The sequence below is a fragment of the Mus musculus genome, chromosome 14 (genome assembly GCF_000001635.26).
Source record: "Mus musculus strain C57BL/6J chromosome 14, GRCm38.p6 C57BL/6J".
NCBI classification, from domain to species: Eukaryota; Metazoa; Chordata; class Mammalia; order Rodentia; family Muridae; genus Mus; species Mus musculus.
Window position 1 is genome coordinate 32,536,873 of NC_000080.6, and position 23,718 is coordinate 32,560,590.

General features: G+C 41.8%; 1 protein-coding gene across 10 annotated transcripts in view; it reads left to right on the plus strand.

Annotated features, from left to right (window-relative positions):
- Ercc6 (excision repair cross-complementing rodent repair deficiency, complementation group 6) overlaps positions 1 to 23,718 on the plus strand; it is a 67,700-nt gene that overhangs the window by 23,582 nt on the left and 20,400 nt on the right. For 8 of the 10 annotated variants that reach the window (XR_003950863.1, XR_383187.4, XR_003950864.1 and 5 more), the window contains 5 exons: positions 4,354 to 4,482; positions 9,873 to 10,031; positions 15,703 to 15,838; positions 20,967 to 21,137; positions 21,556 to 21,732. Coding sequence is in view for 7 of the 10 variants with exons in the window: in XM_006519120.3 (XP_006519183.1) it covers positions 4,354 to 4,482; positions 9,873 to 10,031; positions 15,703 to 15,838; positions 20,967 to 21,137; positions 21,556 to 21,732 (772 nt within the window). In the remaining 3 variants the exon portion in view is untranslated. Of the gene's footprint in view, positions 1 to 4,353; positions 4,483 to 5,042; positions 5,158 to 9,872; positions 10,032 to 11,278; positions 11,334 to 15,702; positions 15,839 to 20,966; positions 21,138 to 21,555; positions 21,733 to 23,718 lie in introns of those variants that run through there. The other 2 variants (XM_006519125.3, XM_006519126.3) reach the window with 2 other exon arrangements.

A 23,718-nucleotide genomic window follows, 5' to 3' on the forward strand; every position in this document is an offset into this window, starting at 1 on the left:
TGCAGGCGTGGAGGGAAGCCAAGGAGTGTTCTCCGTGCCTGCATCTGATGAGAATTTAAGTTTATGTTTCTCCCTGGCTTCCCCTCTCAGCGGCTGCCAGTGGAATCGGCAGCAGGCTGAATGTGGCGGTTGTATGAGGAGTTAGGAGCTCTGCCAGGGAACACCAGGCACGTTAGCTTTATGTGGCTGCAGCTGTGACTATTACATGTGTGGATGTTTTAAAATGAGAGGATGGAGAACATGAAAAAGTTATTCTTTTCTGAAAAACGTAAATGTTGGACCATTTACTGCCACCAGCCAATTTTTTAGTAATTCTGCATGTGCCTTTTGTTACTGTCATATGAAAGTCAGCTGTAATTCAGACAGCATATACATTTATGGTCAAATTTCTATTTCTGTCTTTGGTGCTGGAGATTGAATCTAGAAGCTTATACATTCTAAGAATGTGCCCTGCCATAGAGCTACATTCCTAATCCATAGCAAACATTTTTTTTTTTTAATTTAGATATTCAGGAGGTGTTTTCTGAAGGTCACATCATTGGTAATGATTCACTGTTTATCAAGTGTCATAGCTCTTGCTGACATATTCATTCCTTCTGGTAGTTCTGTGAAACCTTTGAGGGCCAGTGCATTACTGAACATAGCTTGTGTAGAAATGCACATTGCCTCTGCTTCCCCTCTGTAAACTGGTAGTTCCCTTTACAGATTGGGCATGGCCATGTCAACAAGCATGCACAACCACACACAATTCTTAGTTCAGCACTTAGGTTCTCGCTCTTGTGTGGACTGCTTTGCATGTGGCACCTCAGTCAGCCCTTCATATAGCCCAGTGAAGCAGGCGTCACTGAGTTTTCCAAGGCTCTTTGGGGATACTTAGTTGTAAGATTAAGTTTCTTGCTGAGGGTTAAGGGTGCCCATCATGGTTAGCTCTGGAATGTTCTCCAGAGGTTCATGTATTTAGCAGCTATAGCAATGTTCAGTGGAGTTTTGGGGAAGTGGCTCTGGCCTCACACATATATTAGTCCATCGCTGGTCATACTTTGATGGGTTATTGAGAGGTGGGACCTCGTGGGAGGGCATAAGCTATGTCTATCCCTTCCTATCTTTTTCTGTTTCCTGTCCACCTTCACCGTGAGATGAGCAGTTTGGCCCCTCCTCATGCTCCACGCCACTGTGCCTTTTCCAGAAAACTGGAGCCGGGTGGCCATGATGTAAACTCTGAAGCTATGAGTCAAAATAAGTCTCTCTTTTTAAAGTTGACTTTCTGAGGTATTTTTGACAGTGACAGAAAGGTGACTCACATGTAGCAGGTTTACTTCTAGCCAGTCTGTAACCACACTGTATGGGGCTTGGGCTTCTGTCTCTTCCAATGCAGGACATTAGCCCCTTCATATCTGCTGGCCAACAGATTGCTCAGCCTTCTGGGCTCTAGGCCAAGCTGGATCCTAGAGGTCATGTTGAAAAGGGCACTTCAAGAAGATGATGGGACTGGAGGGATGGCTCAGGATGTAAAAATGCTTGTGTCAGCCTGTCCATCTGTGCTTGACCCTGGAACCCGTGTAGGGGTAGAAGGAGTGAACCCACTGGTGGACATTGTCTACCTCCACATGCACACCATAGCATGTGTGGATCTAACTTACTCGTGTATACCCCCGCCAACAGAAAGGTTCTTGCCGGCACCTTGGGTGGAGAAGCCACTGTTTCTCTGCTTTGCTGCTTTTTCTTTTTCTTGGAAGAGCTGGTGTGGAGCCCAGGCCCCGGGCCACATGTCACACAAGTGCTCCATAACCACACTACAGCTTTTGGTATTTGGGTGGCTATAGCTCTCCTACCTTTCCTGAGTATGCCATGCCCTTCTTGGGGGCACTCCTTAGATGGTGAGCCCCAGTCTACGCAAGGAAGTATTGCTGTCTGTAGCTCCGCCCACATGTGCATGAGGTCGTATTTTCTGTGTTTTAGATTCTTCTGGGATGATTTGTCTTCACAGTGGTTCAGGTGCTTGTTGACTGAAATGATTTAGCCCCACCACCTTTGCTCATTCTTTGGCCAAATGTTAAATGCTGTCATCTTTCTCTATGGAGGGAAAGCTCTGGAATGTAATAATTTCTGTGGTGGCTTATGTGGTTTCCTAGGTGCTGGGTTCTGTGGCAGCAGGATGCCTGCATGTATTAGGACAGAGAGAGGAAGGCAAGATGAAAAGATGCAGTCTTGTCAATGCAGGATGATGTGGTGGGAAATTTAACAGCCACAAACATTGAGTGATGGAGTCTAAGGAAATAGCTGTTACCTGTGAGTGAAACTGTACTATGTAGTGTGGCAAGGCCATTGTTCATCATGTGCCAGACTGCCAAAGCCAGAGCCTTCTGGGATTTCTGTTTCCCTCCCTGCAGAATTACTAAAGATAAATGCCAAATGAAGTCTCTTTAAGTGCCAGGGATAGCTTTTAAGTGCCAGGGATAGCTTTTGTGATTCTTGGAGTGTCACCTTACCACAGAATTTGCTGAGTAGAGGTGCCTTACTTTATAGATATTTGATGCTTAGTTCTGATGCTCAGGGTTTGGTGCTGAGGATTATGTTATTACCTGAAACTGTAGCACATTTCAGATTTGTGCAGCATAACAACTACACCTTTCCAGGGTGTTCTCCGGACAGTTCCTGCAATTCCAAGACTTTCATGGCATTATTGATATGTGAAGCTAGGTGAGATTTTTCCTAGAAGATTGGGCTGACCTAAATTTGCCATGCTGCCTTTTCTGTAGTCTCCTCATCCAAGAACTGAACTCTAGTCACCTTTAGGATAGGCAAGAGCAGTCAGTCACTGCACTCCTGGGGAGGATATGTATGGTAGTGTGCCTAGCAGCTTTGGGCTCCCCTTACGTGAGGCCAGCAGGAGGCCTCTGTAATGACCAGGTGTGTCTCTAGGCATTGTCAGAGTGGTCTAGGTGCGCGGGAAGGAACTGTTGTCCCTGTTGAGAACTACAGTAAATGTGAAGATGACTCAGGAGTCAGCAGAGCAGAGGTTGTTGTGGTCACCCAGAGGACTCAATAGGTCAGCTGCATGGAGGTAATTGTTCAGGAAGACAGCTAGGAAAGGGGAGAAGAGGTGGTCTTTGGAAGTGTTTGTGTAAAGAGGTGCCACAGTAGACTGTTCCCACCCAGGACAGTTCCCACCCCCATCTAGTGCTTTCTTACTGAGCACAGGTAAGTTACGTACTTTGAAGAGCTGACTTGAAGGATGTGCTTGCCCATCTGCTAGTGGCCTCTGAGTGGGCTGCTTGCCCATCTCTCAGGCCTGTGGCCTCTGCAGTTCTGTGTTGGGTTCTCCAGCCAGCATGTGCCCACCTTCGCCTCATATTTTCTCAGCTTCTGCAGACATCCTCTGCTCCTCTTGCATAGTCATTAGAAGGTAAGCCTGTGTGCACTGCTCTTGTGTTTCAAGCTTTTGGTTGGAGGCAGTTATCAGTAGTCAGGCTTGCTTCCATTTCTACCACGTTATAACGTTAAGAATGTCAGTGTATGCATGCTAAGAAAGTCAGAACTTTTTTAAGTACTGGAATCCAAGGTTATTTACTCTGGTAATTGTCTTTCTTTTTACTCACAGCAGCAGTGTTCATTATAGTTGTAGGGATGTGAGTTAGTCTAGTTAAATGGCTGCGTCCTTCGTATGGCTGTGGTGTGTTGCAGGACTTCATAGCTTGTTACTGTCTGTAAAACAAATACGACATCATGCTTCTGAAATGCCAATGTTCATCTTTCCTTTCAGTTTAAGTTTAAGAACGTGTCTGTAACACATTCTTTCTAAGTGATGATTGTCAGTGCCTGGCACTGCTGATCCTCTTAAGTTGAGTAATTAGAAAAATTACCTGATATAGCAATTTTGAACAAAAATTTTTTTTTTCAAAGTAATGTGTTTTTATCCTGTGACTATTATTTTCAGCAGAGAAATACCAGTTCTAAATACAATATGCTCTTGTTAAACTGTATTACCATTTTGAAAATGCTCAGTTAATATTGAAAATTTCCTGAGTCTGTTCTGGGATGGAAGTCATGTATCTTCGAAGCTTGTAGAGGAGTTTCCCCTTAGGGTGTGCTGAAGAGGAGTGACTGGTGTTGATAATGAAATGAGAGGTAGAGGAATCTTTGTCGAGTAGCTGTAATAATTCAAGTAAGAATTGACTCGAGGGGGCACGAGACAGAGTTGGCTCGTAGATGTTAGTGTTGGGTAGTGATGACACTAGAAGCCTGAACGGCCGTTCTGGTTTGCCTGCTCCTTTCCAGTGCATAGTCTAGAGCTGTCTCTTTTCATCGTCTTATAATCGAACTAATGGAAATGGAATTTGTTTTTCACGGTAGGAGGTGGAACAGGCTGAGGCTGCAGGACAAAGAGAAACGCCTGAAGCTTGAAGATGATTCTGAGGAGAGCGATGCCGAATTTGACGAAGGTTTCAAAGTGCCGGGTTTTCTGTTCAAAAAGCTCTTTAAGTACGTGCCATTTGTTCTGTTGTTCTGTTTGTCATCGAGCTGTTGTGGACAGATTAACATTTAGGAATTACAAGTAGTTACCTGTGGGCCCTGAAGGTACTTGCAGCAATTTATTGCAAATCCAGATGCTGTCAAATGAAATTTTAGCCACATGCTGTTCATTAAAATTAGATGATAATAAATTGACTAAGGTGCGCATTGGGTATGTTTGTAAACTGATGAATCTGTATGGACTTGTCTCAGTAGACTAAAAGCAACGCATTTAAAAGCCTCTGCATCAAATTATGTTTTTGCTCTTAGTAATTTTAAGTCACCAAACCTCTCATTTTAAAAATTAGATTAATTTATTTAAGAAGATTTATATTTTAAAATCAAGAAGAGGTGTTACAGATATTAAAATCAAACCTTGGAGGAGCTTGTTATTTTTAGTTCTGTGTGGAAACAGAATTGTTGATTGATTTCTGAGGACCTTGTCTCGTACCTAAGGGATAATATTTTTGAAGTGACCAAGTGTGCATCTGAATATTTTATGTGGACATCTTTCTACATAATGTCAAAAGGTAAGACACAGACAACACCTCGAGGATCGAGTTGGTGTTGGAAGCTGACTTAAGTTCCCTGTGTAAATGGCTGAGTGCTATGATGACCGGAAGCTGCCTAATGGACGCATGCTTGGTATGTATGAATGGGCAGGACTTTCGTGGTGAATACACACACCAGGGACATTTCCAGTCTCCTCACTTTCAGAGGCTTTAGCTGTGCAGAGGAAGTGAGCCATTAGACAGCTTCTTTCCTTTTCATATCATCAATTCATAGCAGTAAACTTCTTTCTGTGAGAAGATGAAGTTTAATGTCCTGTATAGATTAATTCAGCTGTCAGCCATGCCCTAAACGTATGGAAGGTATCTACTTAAAAATAGCATGCTCTTCATATTTCTTCTCAAAGAGCTTATTCATGCTTGTGTGGTGTGCATATATACACAACAAGCACTGTGATCCTGAGAGACGTCAGGCGAGATCAAGACCTACAAATAATATTTATTTAGTAGATTATTGTGTTGGAGGATGGAATCCAGAGCTTTGCTCATGGAGGCAAGTCCACTACCACTCAGCATCCCCAAATTACAATTTTATATCCAGTTGTAATGGCTTTTTGGATTGGAAGTATTTGGGGTGGGGCAGTGAAGAGTAAATATTTATCTCATTAAGCACATAGCAAAACCAGGTCCCAACTGAAGTGGCATGGTTGGGTGGTCTGACTAGAGGAAGAGGAAAGCCATTTCTGGTCGTTTCTGCAGACAAGCCAGTTCATAGCTCAGAAGGCAAATGGTTGGTTCTGCTCCCAGTGAATAGGAACTATAGAAAGGTAAATAAAGATTACACTTATTGGCAAGTCTTTTTATTTTCTCTGACAAAATTGTTTATTAAGGAACAAGTGAAATAGTGTCCATGTTGTACTAGCAAAGAGAAATACCAATTTATACTGAAGGTGATTTCACAAGGACAGGCTGCTGCATGATCAGAGTGAGCTGGCAGGAGTCGAGTTGAATGCACAGTTTAGTATAAGTGTCAGATTTTCTAGCAAAGAAATTTCACAGGTAACAGCACCAAACTTCGCTTTATTAAGTGTATGTAATAGTATATTGGCTGTTAACTTTATTATAGTTAATATAAATACATGCTTATTAGTGTTCTAAATTTTTCTCAATTATGCCTTTCTGGAAAAATTCTGATTTGTATCTACAAAAATAATTTAAAGTACTTTATAAATAATACTAGATTTCATATTTTCTACTGTAAGAAAATGGAGGATGGATAGAGACTCTGTTTTTAAAAAGTTAATTATGTATATGGATTCTTTGCCTATATGTATGCTGTGTGCATGTAGTGCCCACAGAGGCCAGAAGAGGGGGCCAGGTGCCCTGGAACTGAGTTATAGTGGGTGGGAGCTGCTGTGTAGGTGCTGGAAACCACACCCAGGTCCTCTGCAATAGCAGCAAGTATTACTAACTGCTGGGCTCTCTCTCCAGCCTCTCAACTCTGCCTTTTTAAAAAAAAAAAGATTTATTTATTTTATGTATGTGAGTACATTGTCACTGTCTTCAGACACACTAGAAGAGGGCATCAGATCCCATTACAGATGGTCGTGAGCCACAATGTGGTTGCTGGGAATTGAACTCAGGACCTCTGGAGCCATCTTTCCAGCCCTGATCTCTGCCTTTTTTATGATTAAGTTTTAGCCAAGCCAGTTTACTGCTAAGTTGTGGATATATTTTTATTCTATTTACTACATTCAGTGAAATTGAATTAACAGGGCATATCTGTACCCCAGGGAGTCAGGAGGCACAGTTTTCCATTTAAGTGCTATTTTCTGCAAGATAATGTTTAACTTCTAAATTTCAGTTTTGAAAGTTTGCCCAGCAAATGTATTCATCTGTATAATTTAACAGCCTTATGAAAAACTTCAATTTGTTTTGACCTTACCCCCACTAAGCTAGTAAACGCAATCTTGGGTTAGTGTGACAATGCCAAGATCCAACAATTCTGTGTGGTTATTGTCTGATGCTTTGGTCCCATGGGGATAAGAGCGTTTAGTAATTTCCTTGCTGTTGTACAATAATTTAAAAATACTATTTAACTTCCTAAAGAGTAAAATGTATATGCTTCTCAAGGATTTTGAGAACTAGATTCTAACCCGTTTTCATTTTAACTGTGTAGTTGTTCTATGGTATATCCGACTCAGAATGAAAGCAATAAAATGCAGGGCCTTCACTGGCTCAGGAGCCAGAGCCTAGATCTCCAGAGCTCAGGTCTTTCGTCCTTACTCACCATACACCCCTGCTGACCAGGGTGAGCACGCTTCCATTGTCAATGAATAGTCTTCAACTGAAGTTTGAGGTCCTGTTTATGGTGTGGGTTGGGGAGCTAGCTCCTTACCCAGGCTTTGCACAGTCGCTGGCTGGTGAGATTCAGTTCCTGAGCTGCATTGTAACTATTTCTCCTTCAGTTATTTCTGTATTACTTCTCACCTTGTGTAAACAGCCCATTGTGCACCTTCTGACCCTTCGGGTTTTAGGTAGGAGATGGCAAAACACCTGGCCCACTGTTGCTGATTCTCCAGGGTCACATGGAATCCAGTGTCCTTTCCTAATTCCTCAGTTGCTGGTTTCTGAATTCTTACCATTTTAATAAAATTTGGACCCAAGGGAAAGAAGAGTGTTGGCCCTGTGTTGGGTGGATTGATTTCAGGGTGGTTGCTAGGAGATCCTGGGCCTGCTTGGAGCTGCTCCCATGGCGTCTCTGCTTTGGTAGGAGAAGGCCAGTGCCTAGAATCCAGCCATTCTGGACTGTGAGTGCAAACAGTCTATTTTGTTTTGTTTTCTTTATTTTTAATTTTTATTCTTTTGAGACATGGTATTATCATGTAGTCTAGGGTGGTCAAAACTTGCAAGCCTCCTGCCTTAGCCTCTTATGTGTTAGGATTATGGGTATGTAAAGCCAGATTTTCTTCCAAGTCAAGACTAACTCAGCCTTGGCATTCTTGACATTCTATTTTCTGTAAAAGGGACTGACCGTAGTTTTATAGGATGAATAGCATCTCTGACTTCTGTTTACTAGGTACTAATTGTTCTTTGCCACTTGAAAAAAAAATGTCTGTTGATATTGCCAAATGGCCCAAGGGAGCAAATTATCCCTGCTTCAGGACTGCTCTGCTAGATTATTTCCAAAATGGGGTCACTTTGGAGTCATGTAGTTCTGGATTTCAACTTTGTTTGTGTGTCACTCTCCTCCCTTAACCCCTCCCTCTTTTCCTGAGCCTTTTCCTTCCTATAAAATATGCCACCAACCCCCACTGGAGCCTGCCTAGTCCAGAGCCTCCCTGCAGATAGGTCTGTTCAGTGGGAGACATTGTGGTCCCAGGGCATGCAATGCATCTATGGGGCTTGTCTTCTCAAATTGTCTTATTTTTATATTTAATTGGGTTTTGATTTTTTAATTCTTCCTCCAAAGTGTATTTTCAGTGTATTTATTATAATTAGCCAAACTAATAAGCAGTAAGTGTCTCAAAATTTTTCTTACACATGAGCAATGATGTTACCACCAGATTCACACTTAATTGACTTAATATCAAGAGAAAATTAATTATGGCACATCTACTGAAAGGAGTTAAGTAGCAGCTCACCAAGAACCAAGGTTTGCAATGAGATGGGCTCATTTGTCTGACTGTGTGTCTGTCTGTTCCTTATCTCCCTCCCTCCCTTGTTTCAAGGCAGACCTGGAACTCCTGGAATTCTGCCCTAGCCCGCGTGCTGCAGCTACAGACAGGCCCATCTCAGAACATGATCTCAGTAGGCAGTAAAGTCGGAGTGATGAGCCCACCTTCTCATACTGTGGGAACAGCCGTAGCTTTGGTGTTTTCTATGGGTGGATTGTCCTTTGGCTTTTATCATAAGTGGGCTTTGCTTATGTTTTTTTAATTTGGCAGATAATCTTCATACCATTCTATGATATCAGGTCATTATTCACTACTGAGAATATTTTTGTTTTATTACTTAAACACAAAACAGACCTTAGAGGTTTCCAGGGTTGAGTGTATAAAATGCTAAAGAAAGGGAAATACCAGAAGGATTTTTTTTTTTTTTGAGAGGGGAAAGGGAGATACTGTTTTATTTACTTAAAATCCTTATTTAAAATTTTATAGTCCTGGCCTTGTAACTTTTGTTAAAATCCTTGAGTGCTTTAAACTACTAAAAGACCTATTGTGCTGTTTGTCCTTTATAAATAGTTCTTTTTTTAACATCTGTTAATTTGTGCAACAGAATCATCTGTTACACACTAATTTTAACAACGGTTCTATTACTCATACTTGCTTATGGCCTTAAAATTTAATTTAATTTTCCCTAGTAAAAGATAATATGATTACAAAGTGACTTTACAACTATGTAAGCTATAAGCTGTGGTGTTCTCTTCCGTGCTTTTTTGACGCTATTTAGATTGAAAAAAATGTAACACTTCTTTTTTTTTGTAGAAAAACTTATAGAATATTTGCGATTCTTATTTTGCAGAAAGTGAGTCAGAGCTAGTAAGTTTATGCTTGTTACTCAAGCTATAGCTAATGTTGAAAACGAATAAATAGTTCTAATTACCCCATCTATCAGTTTAATTAGAAATGTGTTAACATTCTATAACAAAAAATTATGATTTTTATGCCTAAGTGATCAAAAATGTATGGCCTTATAAATACAACAGTCATATAAAACACGCATGCGGCAGGCTTCTCTGACTGGACCAGAACCTAACCAGATGACTAATTCATGAGGACTTTGTATTACAGTCTGTGTTACCCATGGTTTGCCATTCTCTTTCCTTGTTGGTGTTTGTCGTTGTAGGTATCAGCAGACAGGTGTTAGGTGGCTGTGGGAATTGCACTGCCAGCAGGCAGGAGGAATTCTGGGAGACGAAATGGGATTGGGCAAGACCATCCAGATAATTGCCTTCTTGGCAGGTCTGAGCTACAGCAAGATCAGGACTCGCGGTTCAAATTACAGGCAAGTGCTCCTCTGCAGACTGTCAGTCTGTGGAGCTCAATTAATATTTCATCAGATGGATTGCTGTGGAGGAGGGTCTTGTGAATTATTGATGACATTTCAATTACAATATTCCTTTAATTCTTTTAGTGGGGGACATCAAAGGAAAAATTTTACGAGACAATGGAGCTGTAGGGCAGGAGAAATTAAACATGTAACACTTGTAATGAATTCCAGGCGTTGATGCTTCATTTTGCAGATGGGCCCCACTAGATATTTTGGGTCAATACAATGTCTAAGGTTAGCTCTTGCAAATGGATTGTTTACAAACTCAATTATGTTAATATCAATAGTTTACACAATATGGAATTTTAAATTAGACATAATACCTTTAGTCCCATTTATTAAATTTTACATTAAAATATTTGTTCTGGCAGGAGACCAGGTGAGCATTACAGTAAGGATGAGTCTGCTCCTGGGCAAAGTTGGAGCTTTGAAGAAGCCTTCCTCTACAGTTTTCGTACTCTAAGTCCGTGTGTTGGATAGCATTTAGATGTGTGCTCATCCTCTTGGAGTGAAATGACTTAGTCTGCTCAGGATGTTTTAGACTCCCTTCCCAAGTTCAGCACCTGAATGACTTCCAGAAAGTGTAGACAGAAGAATGAGCATTTACTCTGTTTGCAGGGAGCACTGAAATGTTTGTTCTTGTAGTAAAAGACCTGTGAGCATTTACCTGGCTTAAGTTGTAATTTATCTTATGGAAATCTATATTGGTAACAATGTTGTGAGATAAATGACATAGGATGTTTGATCTTGGACACGGATATGTTCTAGGAGGTTTATCTAATGAGTAGCAGTGATGGAGTTACCAGGTGGATCTGTGTCCTGTGACTTGAGGCACTCTCTGTATGCAGTTTGCAGATATTTTTGAAATAGTGTTGATGTGTTGAAAGTCAGCAACTGCAGAACATTATTGCCCACATTTTAAGGAAGTGTCACAAAAATGTGTAGTAGGGAACCAGATATGTCCCATAAACCCCTGCAACTAAAGACTATTATTGAGTCTCCCAAGTATCCTGGCCAGGTTTTATTTGTTACTAATTTTTTTAAAATGTATTACTTTTGCTCAGTTAATAGGCCATCACTTCTTGTGAGGAATTTTTGAAGTTTTCAGATTTTTTAAAAAAAGATTAATTTTTAGTATGTCTGTTTGTGCATGTGCCTGTACATATATGTTGGAAGTATGTATGTATGACTGCAAGTACCTGTGGAATCCAGAAGAGGATGTTGGATCCCCTGAAGCTGGAGTCATAGCTGGAAGATGTGAGTGGGTGCTGGGAACTGAACTCGGGTCCTCTGTAAAAGCAGTGTGTGCTCTTAACTATTGAGTCATCTCTCACCCCTAGATAGTTTTCAGTCTCCTGTAGGAGGAGGAAACCTGTTAAAAGATTTTAAAAACTAAACATTGTGTGCCAGTCCAGGCAAGCTGAGTGAAGTAGGAGAGCCTCTGCAGCCATCAGATCCTTCTGTAAATGTAGGATATATTGTGCTTGGAAATATAAAGATGTTCCAGCCTAAGAAGTAAGTCAGCTGAAAATGGGCCTCTGAGGTTTTCCTGACCGTGACTGTTACTTGGCATTTACAAATAACCTTTTCTGTTCCGAATAGGTCTGGTCTCTATAGCTCTTTGGAGGTTTTCTGATAGCTAGAATGTCCTAACTGTCCCAGATGTTTCTAGGGCTTTCTCTCCTTAAGTGATTTCTGGAATTTTTTCATTTCCCCATTTCTTTCTTCTTTCTGTCCCATTATCATGAACCTTGTGTAGAGTCTTAATATTCTGTGTGGAGGAGACCTCAACTCATCCCTTCAGTGTAGTTTTGATATAAAAATTAAAGCTTGTTTTCTTGAGTGGTGACAATCCTACAAAGATGAAGGTAGGGCTTCTAATGAGCATCAGCTGCAATCAATTAACTATCAATGCTCATATTCTCTTTCCATAATGAAATAGTGTGGCATATTGGACTAGCACCCAATCCTCTTTATTAAAATCCTATTGGTGGGACTGGCTGTGAGGATGTGGCAGTGTATCAGCCACACTGTAGGCTGTGAAGAACGATTGTGTACATGGCCTTCTGTACTAGGTGAACATATGTCTTAAAGAAAAATAGCCCTTAAAGCAACAGGAAGGAACGTGTGTAAGCCAGTAGCCAGTATTGCATTGTTGGCTATAGATGTTGGGGTCCCAGTAGGAGGTGACCTAGTTTCAAGGTCTGTGAACATTGTGAAACTGCAAGTCTCTGTGATGTCATGAAACTTCTCTTAAAAGTAGTTTGTTGTATTAGTTTATGTTTTGGTGGATGGTGTACAACAGTTTGTCTTTAGAAGAGAAAGCAGCATGCTGCAGGAGTGCAGAAGTGGCTGCTGGATGCTGGCAGCAGTGTTTCTGGAGACGCTGAGCACACTGAATTTTTACTTGAGCATCCTATAGTGACGTGTCCTCTGAATTTTATAACAGGGAGATGTTATAAAATTAATACTTGACTTGGTTGTCATTTAATTTCTAATAAAGAGTTAAAGTCCTAAAAAAGTTAACAAACTTGGAAGGGTAAATGTTACACTTTGTAATTCCCAGTAAGTCCTAGGCTCTAGCGCTTCACTCATAAATTGTAGTATTTGACCATGGAGCTATTGACTAGTCCTAAATTCATTAAGTAATCAATGATAATCAAAGATGAAAGGAGCTATTGCATGTTTGGTAATTGATGCTAATCACTAGTACATTTAGCCATTTCGAATCATCTCAGTGATATTGAGGCTCAGAAAGTGGTTCACTTGCCTGTTAATGGATTTGATTGCCCCCTCTTTGGTCCAGGAGTAGACTGCCTCAGCTGTGGGATTTCAGCTCAGCATGAAAACCTCTTCTAATAGTAAGAATGACAGAAATTAAAGGACACAGCAGAGCCAGGTGGCAGGTCAGCTGGGATTAAATAGCAGCCGTAAGTGAGCAAGCGTATCATCGACATAGCAGTTTATAGGAGGTGTGCTATTAGGAGAAGAAATGCTGTACAACCCAAAGAGCTGTACGTACACATTCCAACTTGTTTGGAGGGAGCATGCTTTCGACCATTGTAGACAGCTGTTGATTGGCTATTTCCTAATCCCTGTCAAGTGCATATAGATAACAACTCGGTTTTATTCTCACTGGAGGCTATAAAGAACCTGGCACATTTAATCCTTTAAAAGGAATGCTATCATTGTAGGGGCTGGGGTCAGGGACCAGGGCAGAGTCCTGCTCTCCCTAGGGAGAGTGAAAGACCCTGACTGGGCCCTGCCTTTGGTGACAACATGGCTTGGAAATTCTGTGGGAAGGGTTGAGTTTGTTAGGACCACTGAATTCTCTGTTCCCACCCTGAGGTCCAGGAGACAGTGACCCTATACAACAGGAGATGGAAGGCTCATAAGTGGACTAAGACTTTTCATCATGCTGAACTATAGGGGTAAAGCTTTTAGTTAGAGTTGGCCAGCATCTTATTTTTCTGTCAGACCAATTATTTTTTAGATGATAGTTTTTAAAATCTCAAGCTCTGTGTGACTTAGATTGAAATCTTAAACATTTTTAAGTTCAGGAATCATTTCCTAAGTTGTAATAAGAATATAAAAATTATACATTAATTTGTCAGCATAAAAATCATTCACATTATCATATTCATCCTTTACATGCTGCGGGCTAGGCCCTGGGGTCATACCATAAAGAGATTGTCCCGACTTCTAAAGAGCTGAAGAGGAATGATGTACATTACAGTGGGGTTAGCGTGGGTACCCCAAGGAAGGCTCATCTACTTGTCTGGTGAGAAGGGCCAGCTCTCTCAAGGATAAGGTGGTGGTGGCAGGAGAGAGAAGAGCGAAAGAAGGAAGCAAATGTCTAGAAGACAAGAGTGTACTACATATGGTCTGGGGACAGTGCAGGCTGGCAGAATCTAGGGTCTGGTGCTAACCGTATCAGCAGTAAGACAGGTGAGGCAGGAACCAGACATGCACGGTCTCATAGTCCAGGCCAAGGTGTAGATGCTCATCCAAGAGCAGTGTCGCAGCGATTGGAGGGGAGAAGACACCCAGATTTTGCTTTCAGAAAGTGCTAGAAGATGCTAGAATGTGGATGAGATGCAAGTGGCTGCACTGTACAGGAAAAGAGGTGGTGACTTGTGGAGAGATTTAGTGGGTAGAAGGGATGTAAACTTGTACAGGTGCCTTACGGTGGGGAGCAAGAGGATTGATCAGAGAACCATATCTGACCTGCTTTGAACGATAGTTCTGTTGTTAGGATTGGTTAGCCATGAGGGAGAGGTGGCATGCATTCCTGTGGGGGCATCACTGTAGAGTTTGACTTGTGCTTCATCTTAAGCACCAAATAGCATACATACACACAGCAGGACAGAGGAAGAAAAATAGCTCCCTAACCTGGACAGTGAGTTCTTCCTTCCTATGCCATGCACTTCTTCCTGTCCAAGTTTCAGGGGCACGCTGTGCTGTTGGGCAGTAGACAGAAGGATCACTGTTTTATGCCATACCAGTGCTTAAGACCCCATAAAATAGATCTTTCTGGGAGCCAGTTATGTCTGCTCCCAGTGGAGCTAGGGGAAGACCATGGTGAGGTGCCTTCACCTGCCTTCCAGCTCCTTCGTGTTAGGAAATTGCAGTGATCTCTTAAGAGTTTTTCTTTTTTTTCTTTTTAAGTTTATTATAAGTATTTTCTTAGGCCACAAGATATTCTTTAAACAGTTTTAATGGTTATGTGATAGTATGTTTTATTCAATAAGACCTTTTGGTATTTACCAAATGACACTGTTCATAGATGTTAGCTGTTAATTCATAGTACCTGTAAATTCAGTACTATTATTTACTTAATGATGAGAAACTTAAGTTCAGAGATGTAAATTAATATGCCTGAGATTGTAGAGTGGCACTCAGACTCAGGTGGTGTCCATGGCCGCTGGCTTGTGTTCTATGGAATATTTCAACTCTCCCTTGTCTGTCCCTGCATATTTAGGTCATATTACCCTCTTAGTTATATATAAAGTAATGCTGCTCAACGCTGTCTGAGTGACCCAGTGAGCACTGCAGCTCAGCTTCCTTCCCTGCAGGGGGCAATCTCTGGGATGTTCCTCCATAGTGTTGCCATTGCTTAGGGAGTAGGCAGCAGCGTGTCAGTGAGAGGAGGCTCCAGCGAGCTTCTGAACTGTGTCTGTCATGCATGCTTTCTAGAGCAGTAAAGGCATATTGAAATTCCGTGGGCTGAAAGCTCTGGCATTTGGGAAATCTTCATACAAAGTGAAGCTGCTATTGTGCTCTTTGGTTAGGATACACTGTGTGTTATCGGGACTGGTGAGAAACACAAGAAGGGAGGGAGGAGGGTTTTTGTTGTGTTTTGTTTTATTTTTATTTTCTTCTTTACTATTGATGTTGGCTTCCAAGCGTACCATTTACTGTTTGTTCTTAATTCCTGCATGCACTAAGGGATGGTTGGGTTCATACAGATTTTCCCCACTATAGCTTTTTTCCTTAAAGAAAGCATCAGTAAATTTTCATAGGTTATTTTCTTTTTTGAACCTTGCAAGGTTTTTGTTGTTGGCTGCTGGTTACTTTCTCTACTGTCTTTCATGATTGTGTTTTCTTCTTGGACTTTTGGGTGCAGGTTCGAGGGACTAGGCCCCACTATAATTGTCTGCCCAACGACAGTGATGCATCAGTGGGTGAAGGAATTCCACACGTGGTGGCCTCCATTCAGAGTGGCAGTTCTGCATGAAACAGGTTCCTACACCCACAAAAAGGTAATGGTGCAGTGAGAAGCTACATATTTGACCTTTTTTCCCTTTCAAATGTGCTTATGTATATTTCTTTCATTTTAACTTATTTAATTATTGACTTGTAACTTCATATTATCAAACAGATATGAACAAAGGCTTTCTTTTTTCTTTTTGGTTTTTTTTCAAGACAGGGTTTCTCTGTATAGCCTTGGCTGTCCTGGAACTCACTCTCTGTAGCTCAGGCTGGCCTTGAACTCAGAAATCCGCCTGCCTCTGCCTCCCAAGTGCTAGGACCAAAGGCGTGCACCACCACTGCCAGGCAAACAAAGGCTTTCTTGTTAATAGTCTGGTAGTATGATTTGATGTCCAACAAAGCATAGCTGGGCACAGACAGGGGGCCACAGGCCGACCGTATGCATGGGATCACAAATCTACATGGCAGTTTACTGGAGGGAGGTTGACGTTAGCAGCTTTAAGTAGGTTGAGAAAAGTGAATTTGAAAAGTAACACAGACTGAACATCTCTAATCAGAAATGCAAGATGCTTCAGACTTGGAGATGAGTCCATACCTGACTTACATATGAGAGGCCTTCACCTTGGGACTAATGTGTCACCTTCGCTTACATCAGTTCCAACTTCTTTACTCTTCTCATTTGTGGTGTGTGTTTTTTTGAGAGTCTCCTTCTGTAGCCGTGGCTGGCCTTGAACTTGTGACCTCCTGCCTCTGCGTCCTTCATGATGAGGCACTCCTGCTAGACTTGCATTCCTGCACATGGTTGTTTCTGTTTCCTCCAACTGCTTTTCAGTGCAGTTTTTGTTTTTCCTCACAGAAAAAGATTATGTATGAGTTGATTAATATTTATTTGTGGAACAACTATAAATGCTGTCTCTAGTCCAGGTGTTTCATATTGTTAGGTCTCAGGAAGAAAGGGGCATGATGTTTTCAATTCATCCTGAAAAGCCAACTCTTCTTGGAAAGAGCACACGTGAAAGATAATGAAGGCCGCAGTCTGTGGTGCTTATCTCACCACGCTGCACAGTGGGTGGTGCCTCATTAGCGTTGTTTTGAAAAGCTTACTTAACGATTAAGAATCATCTTTTCAGTTTGCTCCGAAGATGTATCATGAGAGACTGCTTGTATTCTATAATAACCGTTGTGTCTCCCACCTTTTCCTGATATGTAGGATCCAGTGATTTTGTGGACATTTTAGATAATCCAAAGGGTTTTGTCTCATTTTGATCAACTCACACTCCTAGAGTCCTAGAAATGAAAAAACAAAAACAAAAACAAAAAAAACCCCACCCATCTCCTGAATTTTCTGGACAAGGTTTGTTTACTGCAGTGGGGTTTGAGCGGCACACACGCCTGCTGGAAAGGAATTGTGAAACTGATATTTTACTGGCTTTCCTGAAACTGGCTTGTAGATTGAGAGTTTTGATAGTTTTATGAGGTTTATTGAGGAAATGTATACACATGAAGAACATCGTGCGTTCTGTGACAGGTAACAGTGGCTCACATATTTTCTCGATAGCAACGTAGCGTATCACAGGCTTTGAACCTGGTAGCTGAGAAGGATGGTCCCAAAGACTGTTTGGTCTCCGTTCTAGACAGGAAAGAACATCGTAATCTCCTTATTAAAAGTGTTCATGGCCAATGTTTAGATCTTTTTTCTCTCATGTAAAAAATGAAAGAATGATTTAGAACGTTACAGTTCTTTCTGGGAAGTACAAGGTCAAGGAATGGTTCAAACACAAAACAGTGCTTGGCCATTTGACTAGTGCTATCTTGGATTCTTTACAAAGGCCTGCTTTCTGGAACAAGAGCCAGCACTTGACTTCTTAAAAAGTTGAAAGGGGGGTTGGAGAGATGGCTCAGTGGTTAAGAGCACTGGCTACTCTTGCCGAGGTCCGGAGTTCAGTTCCCAGCAACCATATGGTGGCTTACAACCATATGTAATGGGATCCGATGCCTTCTTCTGGTGTGTTTGAAGGGAGTAACAGTGTACTCACATACGTAAAAGGAATAAATAAATTAAAAAAAAAAGTAGAAAGGGAGTGGGTAAGATAGCTCAGTGGGTAGAATAAGTGCATTTGCACAGGTTTAATGATGCTGGTTTGATCCCTGGATCTCATAAGGTGGCCAGAGAAAACCGCTCCAGAGACTTGTCCCCTTATCACCACATGCGTATGCATGTTGTGGCAACACATGGAGACAGACGGACAGACACTCACCCCCCACACACAGTGAGAACAATAAATAAACAAATAAAAATTAACTGCAAAGGGAGCGGGAAAAATAACAAGAAGTCAGAATAGACAGAGTAGCCATATGCTCCTTCAAGCCTCCTGAACATTTCAGACTCATTACAAGCACAATTATTTCCTAGTAACTCGGAGATGCTCTGTGCACTGATACCAGGAGCCATAGACTCCGTTTGTTCTGGAGGTACACTGCAAGATTTCGTTGCTGGAGCCCCCTTTTCTTCATTGTCAGCACAAATCCTTGTTTATTAAAGATTTAGCTTGAAGGAAATTTTAATTAATTACAGGTGCAGTAAATCCTGCCTGGGAAGCTGCCGAGTGTTTGCTGTGAATGGCCTTCATGTGCCTGTGCTTCACTGGTTTTCCCCACTGCCTGACAGTGTGATTTATGGCTGTTGTTTTCTACCAGTCCACTGTTTGCCCTCTAGGAGGGATTGGTCTCCTGAGCCTCCATAATAACGGCAGCACTTCCTCAGACATCTTTTAATGACAACAGTACTACATTCAGTAAGTCAGGCTAATTGCAGATGTACCCTATTAATTGCAAAAACTAGGAGAGGTTACATATTTTACAAGCTTTTAATTTGAAACTGCCCGAGATGATTTGTCTTAAGTGTTTGGATTGAGACGTCCATAATATTCAACAATTCGCCATTATTGAAACTCCAGTCTAGGCAGTTATAGAAATCTGAGATTGAATCAGGTGAATATCAATAGTCATAGATGGGTTGTTACCCAGTAGAGATTATATTTTCATTGTGCACATTTTGTACAACTTCTTGTCCTGTCTGTAAGGCATCTTTAAAGTTCTTTGTGATCATTATACATCTTTTTGAACACAATGGAAATAGGAATTCTGTGGTTCTATCGTTAACATTGCAGAATGTCCAGATAAACTTCAGTTCTAGGCAATCACAGGACGCTACACATTGCTCCAGGGGTGTACACGTGGCAGATGAGTGTCTTGTTAGTTTAACTATGGTAAAGCATCTAGCTACATCAAGTGATTTCAAGAACCCTTTTTGGGATTGGGCGCCTTAGGGTAAGTGGGGTGACCATGGCAAGCCTGTGCAACACTTGGAAGTCCCAGGGCTCATGAGCAAGTGTACCCACATTTGCAGGTCTTAGCCAAAGGCAGTCAGTGATTGTTTTGTAAATTTGAGTTGTGGTGGTTTATTTCAACCCCCGGGCAACTGTAATTATTCTCCTTTTTCTGTCTCTCACTGTGTACAGCCAACACCAGGACAGCACTCAGCCATGGAGTATCCATTGCTGTCACTTCATGCTCTACCTATTGCATGACTTGGGATGCCCTTTGCTCTCCTGGAGGGAAACAGGGATAGACCTGGGTGCTGCTTGCCTAGAGTCTTGGAAGAATATGCAGATGTGGAGGAACTGAGGGAATTAGCTCTAGCATCTCAGAGTTGTGGGGTTCATAGTGAGGCTCAGGAGTGGAGTCTGCCCTTAGGGTGGTTCTTTCTGCACTGACCACTAGCAGCTGAAGGAGTGGCATGTATCAAGGAGGCGGATTGAGTCTTAGCTCCGTGCTCATGTTTGCAAGACTGTGCATCAAAATAATCGACCTATTGGCGTAGTGTTATGCATCAGACACTGAACTTTTCAAGTGGTATGTGGCAAAAGAGTAGTCACATAGTCAGTTGATACCTGTTGAGGCTTTTTATGCTCCTTAAATGCCTTGCATGTTGTGACACTTCAGTTTCTCTTTATCCCTCTTTAAACTCCTTTATACATGTGCACACATAGATGGATACACACGTGTATCCATCTGTACACCCTGTTTTGAGACGGGGTCTCACTGTGTAGCTGAAACCCTAGCTTAAAGACAGAGAGGGGTGGGGCTGGCTCAGTGTATAAAGGCACTTGCCACTAAGACTGACAACCATAGTTCAATTCCAAACTCCACAAAGCACAAGTTGTCTTCACCTCCCCATATAGTACCATGACACATGAGCTCGGTGTTACACATATGCACAACCATACGACGGCCTTGAAGCTTTGAATCCTCTGACCTCCACCCCCAGAGTATTGAGATTAGAGTCGGTGTGAGCATGCTCTCTCTCTGCCGGGGCACTGCCCTAGCCCTCTGCCCCAGTAGCTGTCTGTGGGAACACTCACCCACACTCCCTGTGCACTGGCCTGGACAGCGTGCAGGCAGGTTAGTTTTTGAACTCCTGCCTCACTGAAGCCCTGCTCACATAGGATTCTAGGTTTTGACCTTTCTCTGCTAAGAATTATGTAAATCTCTTCAGAAAAATTACTTATTTCTGACATTTTAAGCTCTCAGGGAAGATGTTGGATGAGGATTATTTCCTTGGAAGGAAAACTTTTATGTTCTCCTGTCCAGACGTTTCCTCTTTACCCCTTACTTTGAAGCTTCAGTCATCTAAGGCTATGCATGCGACAGGGCCTTTCATGATTTTGCTGACGTTTGGAGATGTTTTTCTCCAGACTCAGGCCTCCTAGCTGTGGGATTTTCTATTACACTTTACGTCATCATCTTTATACCTTTCTTGCCTTCCCTTACACTGTTCAGTCTTTCATGTTTCTTTCACTTTCTAGCTTTTGTTGTAGTGATCATTTTTCCTCAACTTTGTTTTAAAGCTGGAACGGGGTCAGACACAAAGGGTGATTTGGAAAAGCAGCAGTTGAGTAAATGAGTTCGTGTCTGTGACTGCCTTACTTGAGGGTTCCACTTTAGGGTGCTAACTGTTTTGCAGACTAACCAAATGCGAAGTGCCGATGCATGCTGTTACATTTGTACTCGTGCTTGTGTATCTTTGCGGTGTGCTTTAGGTGCTCTCATGATAACCCAAGTCTAACCTTTTGCTCCTTACTCAAATCGGCCCTCTCTGTGCTGTTTTGGTCCTAGGAGAGGCTGATTCGAGATATTGTTTATTGTCATGGAGTTTTGATAACTTCATATTCATACATCCGACTGATGCAAGATGACATTAGCAGACATGACTGGCACTACGTCATCTTAGATGAAGGACACAAAATTCGAAATCCAAATGCTGCAGTCACCCTTGCTTGCAAACAGGTATGGTTGCTTACAAAGAGGGGAGTTTCAGATGAGTAGTGGTATTTAATTTTAGGGTAGGCTGTTGGCTTTATGAATACATTTATTGAATCTTGTATCAATGTAGAAAATTCCTTATACCCGTCCTTTGTGATTTTCATTGTTTAGGTCCTTTGTAAGGGTCGGCTTTTAGAATGTAATCAAATCCCACTCTAATAGGTGCTGGTTAACTTGAACAAGACAGAATTCTTCTCAGTGTTTTCTTCCATATGCAGTTAGAAAGTTGGTCAAAATACTCAGTTTGGAGAGGACCAAAATAATGGACAAACAAAAATCATTATTAAACACATTAAGTAACAATTACATGTGTTTTAGGGTTGATGGCATTCATATGTTACAAAGGAAATTTCATAGAACAGTGTCTCATTTCCTCATCTAGTTCCGGACACCTCATCGGATTATCTTGTCTGGCTCACCGATGCAGAATAACCTCCGAGAGCTGTGGTCACTCTTCGACTTCATCTTCCCAGGAAAGCTGGGCACATTGCCTGTGTTTATGGAGCAGTTCTCTGTCCCCATCACCATGGGAGGCTATTCCAATGCTTCCCCAGTACAGGTAATACAGTGGGAGGAACACCATTTCCCTAAACGTATACTTTGTAGCCAAGTCATTGACGGTGTAAAGGAAGATGGCCAGGCTTATAAATTAGTGTCTGATAAAAATCAGGTTTACAGATAAAGTTTTTAAAAATTCATGTACACCATTTACTTAAGGAAAGCACAAGAATAAAACTTCCCTTTTCACAAGGGAAACGAAATGATTTCAGTGCTGATTTCGCTGGGAAATGTCGTTCAGATACGAAGTTTAAAAATAATTTTGGAAGTAAACACAGGAGCAGTGAGCAGTCATGGAGAAGATTGAGCAGTTCTGGACAGGGTACACTTTGGTGTCAGCCAGGGCAGGGTTCCTTTTACAGTGAGAAGAGGTGGACTGAAGGTAGAAAAGACACAAGGAACCACTCCTTCCTTTAACCTGGCTCTGGGAAAACAGGCCACAGAGTGTGTGTGGAGAAGCTGGAACTAGGGGCCTTAAGAGGAAGTCAGTGGTTGCCGAGGGACAGCAGGAAGGCATTTGATCCAGCAGGTAGAGGTAGTAGTTCTTGGGGTATTTGGGCTGTAAATAGTCATGAGAAGGCTGGCATTAGAGAGTTGGCTTCTGAGGGGGAAGTGAGGAGCTGGACCAAGACTTATTAGGTAGTGGTGTCTTGGAATAACCCAGGTGACATTTTAGGCAGGATGAATAAATAAGCAAGATCTAGACACTGATAGAATAAAGGAAGCAGGGTTGGTCTTACTGTACCTGACTGAGGCTTTAGGCCTGGGCCACAGATAGTTTTGGGTTTGTATAGAATTTAGAGGGTGGGGCTCTCCTGAGGGCAATCTGTGACCAATGGAAGGAGGCTCCAGCCCTGCAGTGAAATAGGGTACCTATGTGTCCCTAATCAGATGGGGAGGTGCCTCATGGGTCCTGGCTAGCCAGGCCAAGACCAAAGTTCTCCTTCAAAAGATCGATGATCTGATGTTTTGGAATACTTAATTAAAGAAAAAATTTTATACTTTAAAGCCAGAGTCTTGTCAAAACCAATTTTAATAGCTTTCTCTGTGTTTTGTAAATTGTGAAATTTTACACCTCAGGATTATAAATCATCTGTACCTCATCTCCTTACAGGTAACTTCTGTCATTGTCCCAGTGATAAACTTAGAGGGTAGAAGTAGTTATCAGGCTAGCCTCTGGGTGTTGCATGTTCTGCCTGTGTTTTGTAATTATTCACGCTCACTCACACGGCGCTTGCATGCAAACAGGTGTGCATACGATCAGACACAAGTGAGGAGCCCTTAGAGTCTTTTCACATATTATGTAATGTGTTTAACTTGAACTTCCTGTGCTTTTTGCTTAAACTTTTAAAGCTATGTTTCTTATATTTAAATTTTAGATTATTTTGTTTTATGAATAATAATTTGCTAAATTGTTGAACCTATTTAGAGTTTTTTAAGGCATCAATAATTAATTGAAGCCTTTGCTTGCCTGTAAGTGAATTGAAGAGGGTGTGGCTTCCTGGGCTCCAGTCTTTGTTTTTCTGTGTACAGTTAATGCCCTCTCAGGTGGCCATGTTCACTGTGGGGCCATATGCTCCCTTTTAGGCTAGAGTGACCTTTCATTTCTGGGATCACAGGGCTCCTCCTGAACTCACTCTCCGGAGTCTCATCTCCCTGTATTAGCGGGTGGCTCCCACTGCGACAGCTCTCACTACACTTAGCTTTTGATCTCTACCCTTGCAGGGCCCAGTTCCTTTGAGCTCCTGCAGAATACAAGATTATAAATAGGGATTTAGTTGAAACTAGTTTTCTCTCAAGAGGATGGTCAGTAACCAAATAAGTCTCTACTTTCCTGCTTAACTAAATAGTACAGTGATAATTAAAACAAGTATAGAAGAGGAGGTAAACAGGCTTTTTCTCTCTCATATGTTTTGGTTAGTGAGGTAATTTATTTTCTCTGATTTATTATTTTGAAAGGTGCCATCCCCTGGAGCATCCAGAACTT